At 38.7% G+C, this 19,325-nt stretch overlaps 1 protein-coding gene across 1 annotated transcript in view; it reads right to left on the bottom strand.

The window, feature by feature from the left end:
- The window catches only part of LOC309559296 (LIM domain transcription factor LMO4-A), a 30,952-nt gene extending 14,073 nt beyond the window's left edge, over window positions 1-16,879 (bottom strand). Inside the window, exons 1-2 of the mRNA XM_082262523.1 lie at window positions 16,724-16,879; window positions 6,730-6,973 (exon numbers count right to left, since the gene is read on the bottom strand). Coding sequence (XP_082118649.1) covers window positions 6,730-6,965 — 236 coding nt within the window. The 5' untranslated portion in view covers window positions 6,966-6,973; window positions 16,724-16,879. The remainder of the gene's footprint in view (window positions 1-6,729; window positions 6,974-16,723) is intronic.
- Between the last annotated feature and the right edge of the window lie 2,446 nt (window positions 16,880-19,325).

Below are 19,325 nucleotides of genomic sequence, written 5' to 3'. Positions count from 1 at the left end.
GGCACTTGGCAGGGGGGAAGAGGAGCCAGGAGCGCTGGCGAGGGACTCGAAAAAAGGAGGATCAGGGTAAGTATGACATGTTTGTTATTAAAAAAAAGTAAATGTGGGTTTATAATTACTTTAATCTGTGTACCCACTGGATGGATTTCCAGTGACACGGTTATGAGGCAGGTTCCAGATCCCAACTTTTAACAGCTTGGTGCCTTTACTTTAAACTTAGGACAGATGAACAAGCAGGAGGGAATACAGTCGGTGATGAGACAAGGATGGAACCCAAAACTGGTTCCAGGAATTCATTTCAGGGAGTGAGGGGGTTGAGAACAAGGACAGGCCTGTGGACCAGTGGACCTTAAGTGGTTGTCTGTCTTTAGGTCAACTTTAAGGTTAAGGAGTAGGTCTTCCTTGTTTACTCCCACACATATGAAGTGCATCTACAAGCTGTGGACCAGAGTATAAATATCATAGCTGAAAATCTCCCCCTTCACCTCTTCAAAGAGGTTTGCAAAAACTGCTGACCAGTAGAGTTTTTCACACTCACACTCCTGCCAACTGGCTGTCCAACACAAGCCATGAAGCATCTGCAAGGCCACTTTTTCGTCAAGCGCCTCCATTTATTTCAAAGTGAAGTGGTCTGGTCTTGAAAATCATGTGGACAAAAATGGGTACAAGAAATAAGGGTGGGCAATGCTGGAAAATCAACGAGATGCTCAAGGAGGAAGGATCCTAAAAAGCTGATCCACAAGGGTGTGAGTGAAGTATCCATTGTCATCAAACAGTCTCAAAGAAGCACAGGGACCGAAAGCCTTTGAGGTAGAGCTACCCTTTAGGTTTTCCGCAGCTGCAACTTCTCTGCAGATTTCTACGATCTGGAGTCAGAACTTGACAGGAAGGGAAGATTCGATGCTGCCCAGCCATGCACACAAAGGGTTAATACAGCTCGCTTCAGGGAGAGGAGGAGATGGTAATTTTGGAGGTTTTTCGAGCCCTCCTGGTGAGGAACGGAATTGAACTTAATAGAAAATAACAGCGGCTTAATTGATGCCATATGTTTCAATAACGCCAACAAGTAACTTCACCTGCCAAAGGGCTGGGGGGGGGGAGGGGGGGGTTCGGTTGTTTCAGAATTAATATCCAAAGACCCTTTTGTGTTGATGTGACTAAGCTAGGAGTGCAGCGTTTCAAATGAACTCTGCAGGATTTAATACAGCTGGGGGGGGGGGGGGGAGCTGTGCAAGTTTAATACAGCAGTACAGTACAAATTCTATTACACAAGCATGGATGCACCGCTATGAGCAGTGGTGCTATCACAGGGCAAGCCTTTCAATGGCAATTTTCTGCCACTGAACAACACACTCGTTATTCAATTGGGCCTTAAAACCGCACCTGACATTTTTGTATATAATATCTAAAAGGATGAAGTAACAGAGCAGATACCAGAAGCTGCCACATCATATACAGAAGAGTAAATCCTAGCACCATCATAGGAATCAATAACCTTGCATTGTTTTAAAAAATCCACATATTATTATACAAAAACATGCATTTAATGTAACGTGATTGCACGCATTTTCTATGCCTTGCACACCCAGGCATTTTAAGTAATTTCCTGTTTTGTCATTTTTCTACTAATGACATTGTAAACACTTTTGCACCATGTTTTTTTTCTTAGCATGACCTTTCGCAGACCAGTTCCAATGAAAGCAACTATTTTATATACACATATATATATTTATTTATTTATTCATTTCTTTTTTTAATTTTTTGTTAGTCTATGCCTTGTGAACTGCAGGAACATTAATAAAAAAAAGAGATAGCGGAGAAAAGCAAACACAAATATGTTACGGTGCCAAAAATTGGATGCCTGGACAGTAATGGAACATAAATAATTGACAACATTAATGTAGACTGATGACCAGACACAATGGTCCATATTAATGAAAAGGTCCCCCCGTCAACTGTTGTTACTGCACCAGGGTGCAGCTTCCGCCCATACTCTTCCATTCAGTTTTCCCAGCTTGCTTATTCATGTCCACCTGGTGGTCACAGGCGGTACAGACGGCACAACCTATGGCACTGCAATACTGTTACACCACCAAGAGTGAGATGTCTTCCCTTGTAAGTGACTTACATTTTTATCAATAAAAGAAGATCATCATTATTTACTTCACTTTGAAACACTGGTTTTCATAGGTGGACTGGCTTCTCAAATTGTTCCTTTGGTGCATTTCAATAGAAAGTTATTGCAGTCCACACCAGGGAAATGGTGGCTTATTGTCACAATCATATCAACATCTATTGCCATTTTTTTCCTATGTATGCCTGGGAACATTGACATAATATATGATATATTGGTCACCGCTGTTTCATTGGTGGTCCAATCTGGCGGTTATCAGGCTATTCTCAGTAAGTCTGTGGTTCCCACTGAATATGAGTGCCCTGAAAGTTTTGTACAATGGGAATAAACCAAAATCAGCACATTTGCTTTAAAAAATAATCACAGTAGGTTTTTGGTGTGACGTTTACAGTGAGAAAATTGGTCAAACCAGAAAGTGAATATCTCCTCACCTATAAAGCGAACTCTTGACTTTCATGTTTAAGCTTAACTCTTAATTTGGAACTTAATCCTTAAACTTAACTATACCTAACCATTATCATGCCAAAACTCATAACAGTATTTAGTAATTATATTAAGGAGGAGCAAGAAGAAGCTATGCAAATACGGACTTTAACACAGTCAGAATTTGCACAGAAAGATTGGATGTATGAACCACCAAATGTGGTAAGCTGGGCTGTCAAGTGACTTTATGAAGCCGGCTATATAAGTACACCCTTATGTTATATTCCCTTTACAAGTTTTCCCATGTGACGCAAGATTAGTGTTTTCTAAGAAAGTGGCAAAGTAAAAATGTATTGACTTTACCCAACTTTCTGTTCAGTATTCCCACCATCCCACAATGCACGCAGTCCCTCGTGAGCGTTCTTCAGCTTACAGTGCTGCCCTTCCTATCATTAGATATTCAAACAAATATCTCCAGTTATCTATGCATACGGGAAAAGTTACATAAATATTTGCATAATTTGTATTCACTGTTCTGGATGTTCTGACACAAGAGTACATTTTATTGGTTGTCACACCCAAACTTTGCTTGAGGGCTGAAGGCAGCGTACAGGAGAGGCAATAGACATAGAAAGTCTTCTGAGTAATAGTGCCAGGATCAGCAAGTGCCGTGTTTGCAGTACAGAGTTCCTAGTACCATATACAATATAGAACTCCAGGGCTTCTATATCCATCTATCCATAGCTATATCCCAGCTGGCTAAGGCATACACTCACAACTGATACTTCCTAGCCTTGGAGTAAATTATGTGGTTGCTCATTAGTTCCACATGAAATCCTTGGATTGATCTGAAAATAGATTTGTAATTATATTCTGCCCGGGGTTTAAAGGGCCATATAAAAGTTGAGCAACACCGCAGCTGCTGTAGAATAAGTTCCAGCTTGCCTGTGGGAAACAAATCTGGAACCAAAAGCAGAACTCCAGGCTAATAAAATTTTAGTCCATGTTTAAGTATTTTTCCGCAATCTCACCCACACCAGAATGGGCAGGCCAGCCATGTAAGCCAATCAGGTTTTATTGTACAGCAAAATTGTGTTACTCAATCTTTCAGGCACTGGGAGCTTGAGGTTTTTAAAGGGCATATTCTAGTTTGGTGATACTCATGTATAGTTCAATTGGTTGGCTGGAGAAGTAAGAGAGGTGCAGGCTGAATGGTGCTGTCACACCAGCTACATAGTGTAGAATGGATGTAGGTAAACCACAAGAGTGGCTGAACTCAAGTAAATGTTTTGTATGTATTTCTACTGTTCAACATATGTGTTAAGCCGCTCAGATTAATGGACCATGTCCTCCAGAAAAGCAAATCATATTAGCAGTTTTGCTTTTCACGAGGACATGGTCCATTAATCTGAGCGGCTTAACACATATGTTGTATAGTATTTTGCCCTTTTTATAGCAGCAGCTATACCCAAATAGGGTTTCTTATACATTTATGTAATTTTATTGGTTTATCGTTTATCCATAGTGCTGGGTGAGTGAGTAATGGTAGTTTTAGTACTATTGGACCTTACTCCATTTTGAGATTTCTATTGTTCAGTTAAGAGTTTGGCTGGAGTTCCACTGTATATACCCAGACTGGAATTACATGGCATTATAGCTGTACTCGTCATTAGCTAAATAGGGCCACCCAAAACTCAGCTGCAGACTGATGGTGGTAGATGGATTAAGATGTCAAGAAAAGACAGCCCCCCCAATATCTGCTCCCCAGAAGCTGGCTGGATCATGCAACTGCTCAATGTAATGTTGCCTATTTTTGACAACCACATACTATAGGCCTATGGGTCTGTGGTTAAATCACAAGTTTTTCCACCATCACAGGGGGAGCATACTATGCAGAATGGTCCAAACTCATTTATACCTACAGACAAATTGTCACATCTGTCCCCATTAGAAAGAGTTTCCCCCGTGGCAGTACTGGAAGGGATGGGAAATCTCTCCAGTCGGGATACAAATAGCAACAAAAGATGATGGAGAAGGGTTAGAAACTCTGTCTGTTTATTTTTGCTGTACCAGTGGCAACTACTCTTCTTATTTCTTGTCCTGCTGCCAAACAGAAACTGAGGTGACATCTCAGAAGGGTATTAGACTGAAAAAAAAAAAAAAACACTAGACAGAGGTATTTATTGTCCTCAAGTCTGTCCGCAACAGACAAATGAAAAGGTCCCAGCTGCAGTTGGGCTTTAACTTATCAGTTTGTTACAGTCATACCAAAGTGCTTAAAATAACACAATAATATGAAGGTATCCATTGTGAACCCCTTCACAAAATACTAGCTGTCTGGTTTTCATGGCAATTCATCAGATTCAATAAATTGTAATAGTTTTAGAAAATGGTAAAAAATGACCAGTGCCATGTGTTCCTTAGTACAGGTTTCCATAAAATAATATCAGATTACACACTATTTTAGAAAAAAGATTAATAATCGCTTCCAAATAATAATGAATTAAAAAAGTAAAGGATTATTTATATCTTTAATTTTCAGTGGGTAGCTAATATATTTACAATTTAATGAATTTAAGGGAACGTATAGTAAAAAGCGTTGAGCAAACTGGCAGCTTTATCGGACAGTTAGGTATCCAGAGCTCCACTACAGAACCTACGCAAATATCAATATACTATTTAGTAAAGCTTGTCGCCCACTCTTGTGGCAATGTTTAGGTTGGCAGATCGGTAACGTAGTCATCGTGCATTGCTGGATGTAGGTGGGGCAGATGTGCTCATTCTACGCTGCCAGTAAGTGGAAGTCCTTCAGCCAAAGTGAACGCTGCCAATTAACTTGATGCACAGGTTGACTTCAGTGACTTACTTCTCAGTAAAGCCAGAATTGCAACTTGAGTGTTGTAAAGGGAAATAAAAACGTTACAATCTATCCTTTGTGTATTTCTAATAGATTTGGATAATTTTGTCCCATTAGTAAAGGTTTGGCCCAACATGATATCAGTAAGTGCTGCCATGCTGCCTAAAATTAAAGTAGGTTTTAATTTTTGCAGTCAAATTTGAGAAACCCCCAATTATATGTTTGTTCTATGTTCCCATTTACACAGCATGCCTAAAAATTCTTTCTGAAGAAAAAAAAAAAAAAAAAACTCTTACCTCTCTAGTTGCTTCTTGGAGCAGGTTTATACATAGGAATTTATAGACAGCTTAAAATGTTTTTAAATAGCTTGAAATGTGCAATTAGAGGACAGTTGTAGATACAGATTTTTTAAGTGCATTAACATACAATTATACCACTCAAGCCTTGAGATTTTTAACCCTCTGTTAGGACGAGAGTGTGCACTTCTAGTTTACAATTGATAATGAGATCTGCCATTACAGGCAGGGTTAATTAAAGTATCTAAACACAACTTGCTAGCCCTTTTTTCAGGAAGAAAAAGGAGAAATCAGGGAGGATTTTAAGCAAGTAAAAAGTTAGTATAAAGGTAAGCAAAAATGTTTAAATATTGGTTCAACTTAGGTTAGGCGAATAAGAATATTTAAAAAGTAGGTGTAGGTGCAAAAGTGGAAATACACTTCTTTCTTTCTAAAAGGAAAAGCCAAAATAATTCACGGTGTTTAAGTGCTTCTAAGAATTAGGCTAGGTTGCGGAGCGGCTTGCAGCAGGGGGTCTGGTGCACCCCGTTCATTGTTTTAAGTCCAAATTCGGTCCGCATTTTCAGCTAAATTCGGACCTGAAACGGACCAGAAGGCACACATGAGTTTCCTGCAAACCGCTCAGCGGCTGTCCCGAAGCTATGTGAAAAGGCTCCATTGAGAACAGGCTCCAGAAATGCGAATTGGATGCGGGAAAAAAATTCACATCCAATTCGCACCAGTGTGAATCCAGCCTGAAAACTATATCATGCTGCAGTTTTGATCCTGGCTATCTCCATCTTTTTAGACTGACAGCCAGGGGGGAGCAGATTACAAATGCAGGATCAATATTCGGCCTTTCGGTTTTCGGTAGAAAAACTACAGAAAGCAGAAGACCACGAAAGGGAACCAAGACCTAAACTAGTGTAAATAGCTGGTTCCTTTATTTCTTCTTTTACAACAAAGCAAAGAGAGAATCATATTCAAACTCATTATTTATTAGGATCTGTTATCTCTGACACTGTTTAATTTTCACTCACCGGATATAGTCGTTTCGGCACAGGATCATGCCGCTTTTTGTGTAACACGAAGTGCCAATTTCCCCCAGCTGAGCCTGGCAACAGGAACACTTCAGGCACCGAGTGTGCCAATACCGATCCATGGAATACAGAAGGAACCTGTCGGCAATTTTCCCCCCACAGCCGGCGCAGGCTTTGGGAGGGGAAGTGTTACTTGTGACCGCCGTGGTGCTTTCCGATGTCCGGTTATTCACCATTCCTGATTCTGTAAGAGAACATAAAAAAGAAAGAGGTGAACATGATTAAATGCGGTTCCCCAAGCCTGTGCGGCCGAGCTGCGCTACTGTTGTAATTCTCCTGTTACAGTTTACACGGAAGCATAAGTGATTGAAAGAAGCACTTTGCTCAAGCACCAGAAAATAGCTTATTATACAGACATCCCCTGAGAGCACAGCTAATCACCCTTGTATCAGCTCCCACAACCCATTTTGAGCAACTCGTACTGCCTGGAGCGGTAAAGCTCTAGCATGTAACCCATTACTATGTACTGCTCCCATCTTGCCAAGGGGCTGCAGTGTGACTGTATCAAGGCCTTCTTGGGTGTACCAGGGACATCAAGGGTGCTACATGTTAAACAAAAACTCGAACTGAAAAAACAAGCTATTATTTTAATATAAGTGACTGTTAAAAATCACGAAATGACCGGTTAACACTACTTGTATTAAGAAAATCATGCAGTCCAGACACACGGAAACATTTTGTGCTCACCCCCTCGGTTTCATCATACACATTTCCTAAAGAAGAATTGACATAAAGATATCTGCCTGACTTTGGATGGGAGAACAGATGGATCCTCTGGCAGGATATTATTCCTTTATGAGTAGGTGTCCTTATTGGGAAGATTTTCCATAATTGGGAGGCTGTGATGGTGAATTGTCTATAGGGACACAAAGAGAAAACCCCTCGCCACTCTATCCCAAACAAAAATATGTATTCAACTGGAGCTCCAGTTTAAAGAGGCTATATTGGAAATGCAGTGCATCCTGATTTTAAAATACAAGCATCAGATTTGAATATTCAAAAAGGTGCTGTCACTTTATGTATACTGAGGCATTGGTCACTTGGGGGTTGATTTACTAAAGCTGGAGAGTGCAAAATCTGGTGCAGCTCTGCATAGAAACCAACCAGCTCTCAGTTTTTCATCAAAGCTTAATTGAACAAGCTGAAGTTAGAAGCTGATTTGCTTCCATGCAGAGCTGCACCAGTTTTAGTAAATCAACCCCTTGGTCTCTCGATGGGGAGGGTCACTGTTCAGGCAAGTCCCTGTGGCAAATCAAATGATCAATGATGCCTTACTGGTCATGTATTGGAGCCCAGAAGGAGCCCGGTTTCCTGCACATTTCTACTGAGAAGCTGCAAATAGAGTATAGGTTTCTTGTGGGATAAGTGTCTCCCATATTTATGAAGATGGATCTACCAAGAGTCTTCATTTTCCAATGGGGCATGAAAATCGGTCTACCAATATTCTTGTTGTGTCAAGGTAGCATGAGACTTGGTTTACCAATATTCTTCTTGTGCCAAGGTAGTATGAAAATTGGTCCACCAATATTCTACTGTGCCAAGGTAGCATGAGAATGGGTCTACCAATATTCATCTTGAGCCAAGGCACCATGAGAATGGGTCTACCAATATTCCTTGTGTCAAGGTAGCATGTGATTGGGTCTACCAATATTCTTCTTGTGCCAAGGTAGCATGAGTATGGGTCTACCAATATTCTTTTGTGCCAAGGTAGCATGATAATGGGTCTACCAATATTCATCTTGTGCCAAGGCACCATTAAAAAGGGTCTACCAATATTTGTCTTGTGTCAAGGTAGTATGAAAATTGGTCTACCAATATTCTTCTTGTGTCAAGGTAGCATAAGGTTCTACCAATATTCTTCTTGTCCTAGTGGGGCCTTGAAAATGGGTCTACCAATATTTTTTGTGTCCCAACGGGGCAAGAAGTGTGGCAAATAAAGAAGTACAAAATGGCAGAAACTAAATAAATGAAAATCCTTTAAGTATATCTGAATCCAAACATTTATTATAGCTTTGTATAGCAGGAAATGGTTAAAAGCCATTTTAGGTTTTCTTTTTAGTCTGTGGGTTCCTCTGAGAAGATTTCCCTCCACTTCCTGTCCTAGGCACACAACAGGACAGAAGAGGAAATCCTAAGATTGCAAAGTGTTTCCCTTATATAGTCTCCATAGGTAGCACTGCCAATAACCTTCTTTACCTGTACAAATACTGAGGGTGATGTCATACCGGATTTCTATTATATCTTTCAAATTAAAAAAAGCTCACTTGAACTGTACAATCCACAGCAATCTGCCCCCGCTATTCCAATCATTTTCAGTTCTAAGTGGCCAAACAATAAAAGCTGGGGTAATCATTAATCAAATGTTCCAGTTGAAAGGAGTTTCAATCTCCACCCCAAATTTTAATTATTTGGTCACTTGAAACTGGAAATGAGCACATCTGCAAAGGGCCATTGTGTTTTCCATCAATAGCTCAAGGCTGGCCTCCCTTTATGCCCAGCCTCAAGATAATTGGAAATGTCCCAGCTTTAAGGTGTCATGTAGCCCCTGATTAGTACAGCGTTGGTACTCATGGTTGGTAGCTATACAAACTTCATGCTATGCATAGAAGAACGTTGGTGGAATCAGAACAATCACACTCAGTTTAGTATTGCATGGACAAAAGCAGCAAATACCGCGCTAGGTCTAAGATATAACGCTCTTTTTTTAGCAGTAGGAGCTGAAAATAATGATTATTACTGCAAATAAGATGTGTGCTCTTAGTGGAGTGGGTCTTTAAGTATGTAGATTGTAAAGGGGCACTGTAATAACATGAACAGCTGGCAATTACCAATCCTTTTATTGCTGCTGACCAAATAACTGCCATGAGGCTGGCCTCTAATTAGTTAGGAATCCTTTACATGAGTGATACATTTGTGTGCCACAATTGCGCTATTCTTTAAGGCGCTAAAATAATTGTGCAGTACTAGTAAAGGAAGCCTGTTATGACAAAGATAACAGAGTCTGCCTTCACTAACATTCTTTTGTAAAATGCCTAGCTGTTATGTCAACTTTCTGGTTTTACCGTGAACACAAATGGTGGTCAAGATAGTTGACTTCGCTTGCAACATGCATGTTCCAAGTTGGGGACTCAGAAAGTGTTGGAGTATGGCAGCTGGGCAATAACCATTTTCAGGATTAGGCCGTCTGCGGCAGCTTCATCTCTTTATGACAGGGTACTTTTAAAAGAAAAAAGAATGCTTCTATAATTTTTTTGCCTCCTCTGTACATGGATTTAGTCTGCATTTTTGGCCTGACTGTTTTCCTGGGAAACGCATGTACAGGTTGACATACTAAAAATAAAACCCAGCTTTTTAGAAAACGAAATTACAATGAATCAAATTTTCCCTATTTTAAAGTGCTAAAATGAATTCTAGACTATCATTGCACTTCCCAGGGCAGCCACACAGTGGCACCAAATTTGTTCCCCCCGTAACTAGCATGCACACATGTATTCATGAACTTTTCTCCAGGCCTTCAGCAGTTTATCCAGGGCTAATTATCACCTAATTCCTAGTAGCTGATACCTACGTTACAGAATCACCCCCTAAAACGGCAAAGCTTAAGAGAGATTTGCAGAATCAGGAAAGGCATTCGGATTTCAGATTGTCTCCTTTACGCCAATTAAACAGATTTGTTGGTATCCTGCATGGTAATCCTGGGCCAGATGTGATAACTTGCTAATTTAGCCATGGCGTACGGCCTGATACCCAAGGTGCTTGCTTCTGTGCAATGTCAACGGACCTTAGCTGTAAATCTTACATATTCCACAATCTTATAGTAAGCTTTAATACGTTCATAGTGGGCTCCAGCAGGGCAGGATGTGTTGGCTGATGGTTATCATGATACAGTAGGCAAGGGGTTAAAAGAAACTGATGCCAGGAAATGTTTCAAAAAGTTTGCGCCAATCTTTCAAAATGGTAGCTCAATAAAGAATTACATTTTAAAGTTGGTAGGAGTTAAGGATCTAGGCTTTAGTAGTGTATAACATGCCAATTTAGAGGTTTGGACATATGTGCCTGGACATGTGTACCCCAAATCTTTTTCCTGTATGTTAAGGTACGCATAGTCCTAAGATGGCGACCTAAACACTTGACAACTCTACTGATATGTACAATATATGTCCTGTGGACACCCCCATAAATGTATGTCTTATCTCCCATAGAAAAGTGACTGGTCAGGAGTCCATCCTGATCTTCCACTGGCACAAGCTGGGGGAGTCCAAAGATGTCAATCAATCTCCAATTGGACACTTATCTCTGACAAATGAAGAGTTATTCAACTTTGCTCCAATTATCTTGCTTTTCTCACATTGCTGGTAATTCTTACTTAATTTTGTTGCCTATAAAGTACTGAAAACTTCCACAACATTTTTACATGAGATTCACATCAATATATGCCCCCTTAAAAAAAATAATGTTTCCTGGGGCACTTTTTTTTATATTAGGATGCGGTAGAAAAACAGGAACATCTGGAAGAAAGACACACACACAAAGAGAACATATAAACTTATCAGCCAATTCTGAAATTTCAGTTAAACAAACAAAACCTCAAAGCAAGCAGCTTTGCTACTGAAAAACCATAGTGCTCTGGGTATCCTCTGTCACCTATTAAATGTTTATTTAAAAAAAAGCATTTATGGAGTCCAAAAATAAATGAAACTGACCCAATAAAAAATAAAGTTTCTTTTTAACATTATATCAGTAAATATTATATCCCGTCCCGGACTTCAGTAGCTAAACACGATGTTGGAACTCTATAGGACTCTTATACAATGGCCATAATTAGACCAGTCCATGCATTGTTCTAACAACGTAACCAAACAAAACTATTGAAAATAGTTGGTTTATCAGTTAGCAATAGTCTCAATTGATCTTATGTTTCTCCAATATCATCTAAAACACCAACATCTAAACATTTTTGCCCATAAGACTTTGGTAGGTACAGTATTTTCCCAATTCTGCACTGTAATAAAACTGAACAGTGAAGGTACCATAACTCAACCTGAATGGTATATTGAGCTCTGCACTTGACCCATGATGGTTTATTATCCCTATTCTAGGTTTAGAATTTATAGTTTACTATTGGATTATCAACACAGTATTAAATAAACACTGAAATGTAGTTATAATATAGAAGCATATGCAAAAAAAGAAAGTATTTATTTTCTTTAAAAGGACATAATCTGTAATATAAAAAATCTTTTCACCATCACTTTTCCCAATATTACCATACATAAACATACTAAATGTGGCCAGTGTTTAGCCCTGAGATGTTAGCGCACCCACACACAAATAAAAATATTAGCTCTCTGGACATATTCAACAATATTGGGGACAACCAAGCACAGCAGGCATGCTTGGAATATCCACCATTAGGAGACTGATTGGTCTGGCTGAAATTTTTGGCCAGTACCCTATTCTTCTTCCTCTGCTTCACAACACACGCTGCCCAAATTAGCAGTATGTTTGTGTTTGCCCAGAAAAACTGACCAACCTCCAATTTCGATTAAAAAAAAAAAAATACAGAGGATAGTAAATTCTCGGAAAAATGACAGGGCATCTGTATTCTCCACAAATATTCTGATTTGGGTGACTGTCTTATGACACGAATACAGATTAAAAAAAACATCCCGTTTTTATGGACAAAGTGGAGTGATCGATTTTGGGCATGTCATTTTAACATGCTAGAGGATATTATACTTATTTTTTTGCTGTATTATTTGACTGGCCAAGCTATACTTGAATTGTTGCACTGTGGAAGAAATTTAGGCAGTGTATGGCATGCTTTAAAATCTGTTGAAATGGTCACACATGTTCCAATCAGATTGTACAATCTTCTTCAGATTGATCAACAGCTGACGTAGGCTAGAGCGCACCAGTTATAAACCAAATGCTACGTAGTCGTTGACAAAGCTATCATACAAGACCATTCAGTTAGATTGTAACACGTGTGGCCAACTTTAGGCTGCTCAACAACCAAATTGATCAGTCCAATGGTTATAGGGATTTAAAAACGGAGAAAGAACCATCCTGTATGGGCTCAGTGCTCCTGACAGCTGTTGTAGGCTATGATATTTCATACATAGAGTATAGGGGTTATTATACAACTCTGCTCTTCTTACCAAGTCCTGAAATTTCCAGAAGCCATGGTAAATGCCTTCATTGGTTTAAATCCACCATAATCATTTCACATGTGTTATATAGGGTTAACCTGGGACATACTGCTAGAACAGAAAGTAGTTTTGCCTTGTGTGCCCAACAGCTGGAGACCCACACAGGGTGCCCCAGTGTCCTCATTAAAAAGCCATCACCATCAAATACAATGGGGCACAGTGGTCAGCTCTATATGCCATATGTTTGCAAAAGTTTGCAAGAATGGTGAAAGATTCTGCCTACATCTAGTACCTAAAGAATATACTGGGGGAGATCTACTAAAACGAGTACACAAAGAATCTGCATAGTAACCAATCAGATTCCAGGTTTTATTGTCAAAGCTTAATTGAACAAGCTGAAGTTAGAAGCTGATTGGTTACTATGCACAGCTGCACCAGATTCCAGTTTTAGTAAATCACACTCAAACTTTGTATTTTAGACTATTAGGACTGTCTATACCAGTGTTTCTCAACCTTTTTTCAGTCAAGGCACCCTCTTAAATTATGGACAGTCTCGAGGAACCCTCTAAAATTATGGATAGTCTCGAGGCACACTGTTAAATTATGGACAGTCTCGAGGCACCCTCTAAAATTATGGACAGTCTCAAGGCACCCTCTAAAATTATGGACAGTCTCGAGGCACCCTCTAAAATTATGGACAGCCTCGAGGCAACGTTAGAGGCAATTTGTTCTTCCAAATCCAATATACTTTTTGCACAATGGTACTGACTAGTAGTCCAATGTTCTCTTCTCCCTCAGTTCTTCTCCATCACTAAGTTAATGTGACCCCAGCGCTGATCGTCATTGGTTATTAGGACGATGGTGGCTAGAAGGTCATAATGGTGCGCAATGAAAACCTGTGGCTTTGTGTAACTAAAAGGAAGGTTTCATCCATCTGCTGGCTTGTACAGTATACAATTTTGGGGCAATTTTTAGGCATTTTGCCAAGGTAGCCCTGAAGAAACCTCAAGGCACCCCCCAGGGGGCCTGGGCGCCCGGGTTGAAAAAGGCTGGTCTATACATATTTGCAGATCTATAATTATTTCTGCATTTTATTTTTTGATAGGCGATTGGAAATTGTTCAATATTAGATCCACAGTGGTTAATGCATGCTTATTGCTTGTTAGCTAGGTAGGAATGCAAATTTACAAACTCACAACAGCAAAAGGCATATTCAGTAATGTAGTCAGTGATGTACAAAAGGCAAGAACATAGAGCAACCAAACTGGATTTTTGGTTGTCAGTGCTGATTGGCTGCCAATGGGTACTAGTAATAAATTGCGCATCACTGCCTTATACTGGGCACTTTGTGAAATGGTGTATTTTATAGGGATCTATCCAGCATCCTGTATTTTTGGATAAAAAGCACAGAAAGGAAAATACTTTTAATTTTGATAAAGATTATTTCTAATCTTATCGAGCGCCCACTGGAAGGCTATGTTGCTTTTATAGCAAAGGGTCCCCCAGCTTCATGGAGTACCGGGTTACACTCACCATACAAATGCCGAATTCTTTGCAGTTACCCCAGGGAGCCCTCTTTGCCCCTATTGAAGCACCCAGGTCTTGTACAAATATAGATCACCTTGTAACATAATCATCCTTGCTAACCCTGGCTCCTACAAAAAACTGCGTTCCCTTTTCAGTACTGGGCACCTCTCACTGGCCAACTCAAGGCCAGCATGCCAAGAGTTAAACACTTAGGGATTTCGGTACAATTGCCCCATTATCTCCTTGTTTCTCAGCCTGCGTGAAACAGTTGCAGCTGCTTGTGAAACACAAGAAGGGATGTATAGATTCCCATTTCTGGCAAGAGAAGCCAGGCTCTTCTCCCAATTCCTTCAATCTCTCCAAATAATTACAAGCTTTAGGCACAGCAGTTAGCATGTTTACAGCGTCGGCGCTGCGGTCACTTTACCGCTCAAGTTGGTTAAAAAAGGGTCGGGATGACCAGAAAATGTGTCAGCTTTTATACAAACCCCAAAATATTTCTAATTTCCTTTTTTTTTTTTTTAACTCTATACAATAAACCAGCACGATTTTGTATTCACGTCACCATTGCCGCACCAGCAAGCACAGCAACTTGACCTCAGCAAAAGCATGGTAATATTTTTTATTTAAAATAAATAGTTGCTTGGATAATTCCCAGCATCCTGGAAAATTGTTGCAAATGCTATTTGCTTTGTGCGCACGCTCATAGTGGAGTACCTGTATGCGCTGACTGTAAGATTATTGCTAGCTATGGCTATTTACTAGATGGACGGGGGCAATTATCGAGCAATTTCACCACTTTCAAGCTGTAGAATGGATCAAGTCAACACACCAACAGTTTGTATATTTAAAAGACGAAGATGTTGGTAGCTTGCCTAGATCTGTTTAGTCATTTTTCGTAACCTAAAACTGATTGAACTTATAGATATATTATAACAATATGCAATGGCCAGTGGAAGAGATTCACCCACCAATGGCAGCCATCAGACAAAAGCGTTAGACAGCGCATGGCGATAAATTGTGTTTTCAGATGTTTTGGAGCATTTTATGTCAGTGAGCGCCGAACATTTTTTTTCTATAGAAAAAAAGGCAAAGGGCACCACTGGTCAGGCACATGTTTTACTGCCCCATCACTTCCAATGGCGACATATCATATGCCCAACTCCAGCCAACCTAAGAAGTGTATTTAACCAGGTAGTGTCTATGAGCCAAGATGAGCGCTAACCAAAATCAACCAAATTTCAACAAAAGATAAATCGGTCACTATATTTTTACACGTCGCGCCTTTTCTTTACGCTGATCCATAAAGTGTTTACTGTTTTACGTATTCTTTGATAGAAAGCAGAATGGAATTTACTAAACAATACAACATGCATCTTTACACTGACCTAAGTGTTTACTACTGATCCTTTGATGGAAAGCAGAGTGCAATTTACTAACAATACAACATGCATCTCCATATCTATTGGAACCATCAGCCTGCATTCACACCCTGCTCCGTCTAGGCTTTGAAGGGGAGGCTCTATGACAAAGTTAGGACAAAACCATTAAATTACATTTTGTGAATGCAAAGACAAGGGGAAGCCCCCAACCGGCACCACAATTCCCATTTACAAGTCTATTTTATTTTCACTGTTGTGTTTGCAACGCTATTTAAATAAATAAATAAATAAATAAATAAATAAATAAATAATAATAATAATATAAATAATAAACAAAAAACATTATACATATAAATGTGTGTGTGTGTATATATATATATATATATATATATATATATATATATATATATATATATATATATATATATATACATAAATATATTTTATTAGTAAAAATAAATAATAATACTATTAATAATAAATAATAATATTATTAATACTACTAATAATAATATATAATATTAATAATAATAATGTATATATAGATATATATATATATATATACACACACACACACACACATTTTTTAAACCCAGTGTATCTATACCATCTAGGTCTAAATTTAGGGCAAACATGATCTGACAACTTTGTGTATTTTATGCTGTTACCCTACACTTTCCATTAGCAGTTTACACAACCATCCACACAATAAACACAAGCACATTGTAATGCAGTCCCTACACAGATCTAGTGAGTAATAATACAAAGTCAGCAGCACAACTCTTAAATATTTCATTAAAAAAAAAAAAAAGAAGTGAAAAGTGTCTTGGCTGAATGCACACAGCTATAGCAGGGAATCTGGGTGATCTTTACCTGGGAGCTGATCCTGATCTCTCACAAAGTGTCAGTAAGATCCACTAGATCCACAGGCTTTTTGCACTGACAAGAGTCCAAGCACACAGACAGGCTCCTAATCTCCAGCAGCACAAGATCTCTCTCTTACAAGGGAACATCCACTGAATGCAGCTGCTTGCTTGCCTCTGTCTATATAACCAGCCTGTGACATCGGCAGCAGCCCCAGCAAGCTGCCAATCCAGCTGCAGAGGGGCGTGGCCAGTGTCAGAAAGATAGATGGATATTTAAATAGTTAAAGGGCCTCTTTCCTGCCCTCATCAGGCTTCTTGTGTAATATTTCTAGAGCAATCACCTTCTGCTTCTTCTTTTTTTCTTCATCCTCCTCTTCCTCTCCATCATTTCTATTATCATAATAATAATTATATTGTCACATGAAATGAATGAGCACCATCACTGCCAGCTGACTATAACACTCCCTATTACACAATCATTACTTGTAATATTGTATGGTATTATATTATATATATTTTTTTTTACTATGTGCACATTAGTATTCATAGAATCCTGGGTGTCTGTTATGAATGCATTATTAGTAATATGAGTATAGGAGCTAAAAAGGATTGCGCCTTAAATATTGCTAATGAGAATTTTCTGGTATTATCATTAACACATGCTAAGAACAATTTACAACACTATCAGCCCTGTGGTGCTATATCATTTTTATACAAATTATATTTCTTTTTAAGGATTTTTCTAATAAATCCATTCATTTGTTAATCAGTACGTGAATACTTAAGATAATATTGTTTTAGGGACGGCAAAGGTAGTAAATGACTTTGTAATACCGTATAACAGTTTATTGGTGTTTTTTTTTTTTTTTATTTCAATTTTTGTAGGTTATTGTATTCTTTTTTTTTTTTTTTTTATTTCAATTTTTGTAGGTTATTGTATTATTTTTTTTTCTTATGGTTTATAATATAATGCATTCACTGGAAATAAAACAATACTTAAATATGTAAAATAATAAAATTGATGCCAGCATAAACAACAGACACAATGTTCTTATTTGTAATGTTGATTTTTACAACTTTTTATATTTTGGTTTTGGTTTTTAGGATATGTAGGTTCATTTTTTTTTCTTTTTGCTTTTATATTTGTCAATTTTATAGTTATCTTTATTATCAGAAATAGTTTTATTGTCATTATAATTTTTTGCAGCATTATCAAGTATAAAAAGTTTTTACAACTTTTTATATTTTAGTTTTGGTTTTTAGAATATGGAGGTTTATTTTTTATTGCTTTAATATTTGTCAATTTTATAGTTTTCTTTATTATCAGAAATAGTTTTGTTATGATTTTTTTTTTTGCAGCATCTGATTCCTACTGTAATAAAGTGTATTGTACTTGTACTGTTTACCCTCAAGTTGTAAACTGTCGGCACTATATAAATCCTATATAATAATAATAATATTAAGTCTTCTAGATTTTCTTGTCCATTTGGATATGTTAGTGCACGTACATAGTATTAACATATAGGGTTTAAAGCTTGTTTGAAGTCATACCCTTTTTTTTTTAAGAGTTGGAATCAGGTCTTTTAATCCAAAGGTTTGTAATTGCAAAAAAAAAACAACAAAGGAGCCCAGATCTTACTGGGTAATTGCCTATCAGAGGGTGCCTTGCCTCTAAATTTTGCTTTACAGTTAAAAAGATTTGACAGTAGGTTGAGACCAGCGTTTCTTTATCTGCAGTAGGTACACTTCCAAGGATTCTTAGAGCATGTCCAGTTGAAAGCTCTGACTGTGAAAGCAGAATTCCAGCCAAAACTTTTTTATTTATTTATTTATTTATTTTTTTAGCTAGAGAATGGAAGATTTAAAATCCCTGTTCGGTCTTTTTTTTGTACTGTTTATGCACTTTTTGGGGAGATTTGTCCTTATTTCCTGTCCCAGTAATGGTGGTTTTAATCTCTCCCCACTCTGTCCACAGTTAAAGTGGAGTTACACCCTTAAAAGTCATTTTTCCCCATCTGCTTGCTCTCTTTCACCTGAAAAATAAATGGATAATCACACATTTTTTTTTCTTTACTTACCTTGTTTTAGAAGAAAATATACTCACCTTATTTCCTCTTCCTCTCTCTTCGGCCGCGCCCGCGCCGTCACTTCCTGCTCGCATTTATTCCTGGGAGCTGAGCGTCATCGTTCCCAGGAATCAATGCGCCTGCACCGGCCCCACTCGTCACTTCCGGTGCAGGCACGTCATTTACTGCTAAGCTGTGCAGGAATGACATGCCTGCACCGGACATGACGAGCGGGGCCGGTGCAGGGCATTCTGGGACGAAGAGGACACAGAAGAGGACGCCGAAGAGGACGCGCTGGCTTCAGCTGCCCACACCTGAGATGGCAGCGCTGGACAAGACATTTTCAAGGTAAGTATTTTTTCTAAAAGGTAAGTGCGACCCGGAACAGTTCAAAGGCTATCCATTGTGGAATGCACTAGCCCTGACTGTCCCAGGGGTATTTTTATTAAAAAAAACTTTCCGAGGGTGGAACTTCGCTTTAAGAAATTTTGGCTGAAGTTGAGCTTTGATTTAAGCCAGTTTAAAGTAATCACAATAAAATGT

This window comes from Pelophylax lessonae (genome assembly GCF_965119305.1).
Source record: "Pelophylax lessonae genome assembly, chromosome: 7".
NCBI lineage: Eukaryota > Metazoa > Chordata > Amphibia > Anura > Ranidae > Pelophylax > Pelophylax lessonae.
Note: the sequence above shows the minus strand (reverse complement) of the source record. Positions and strands in the feature narration are given on the sequence as shown.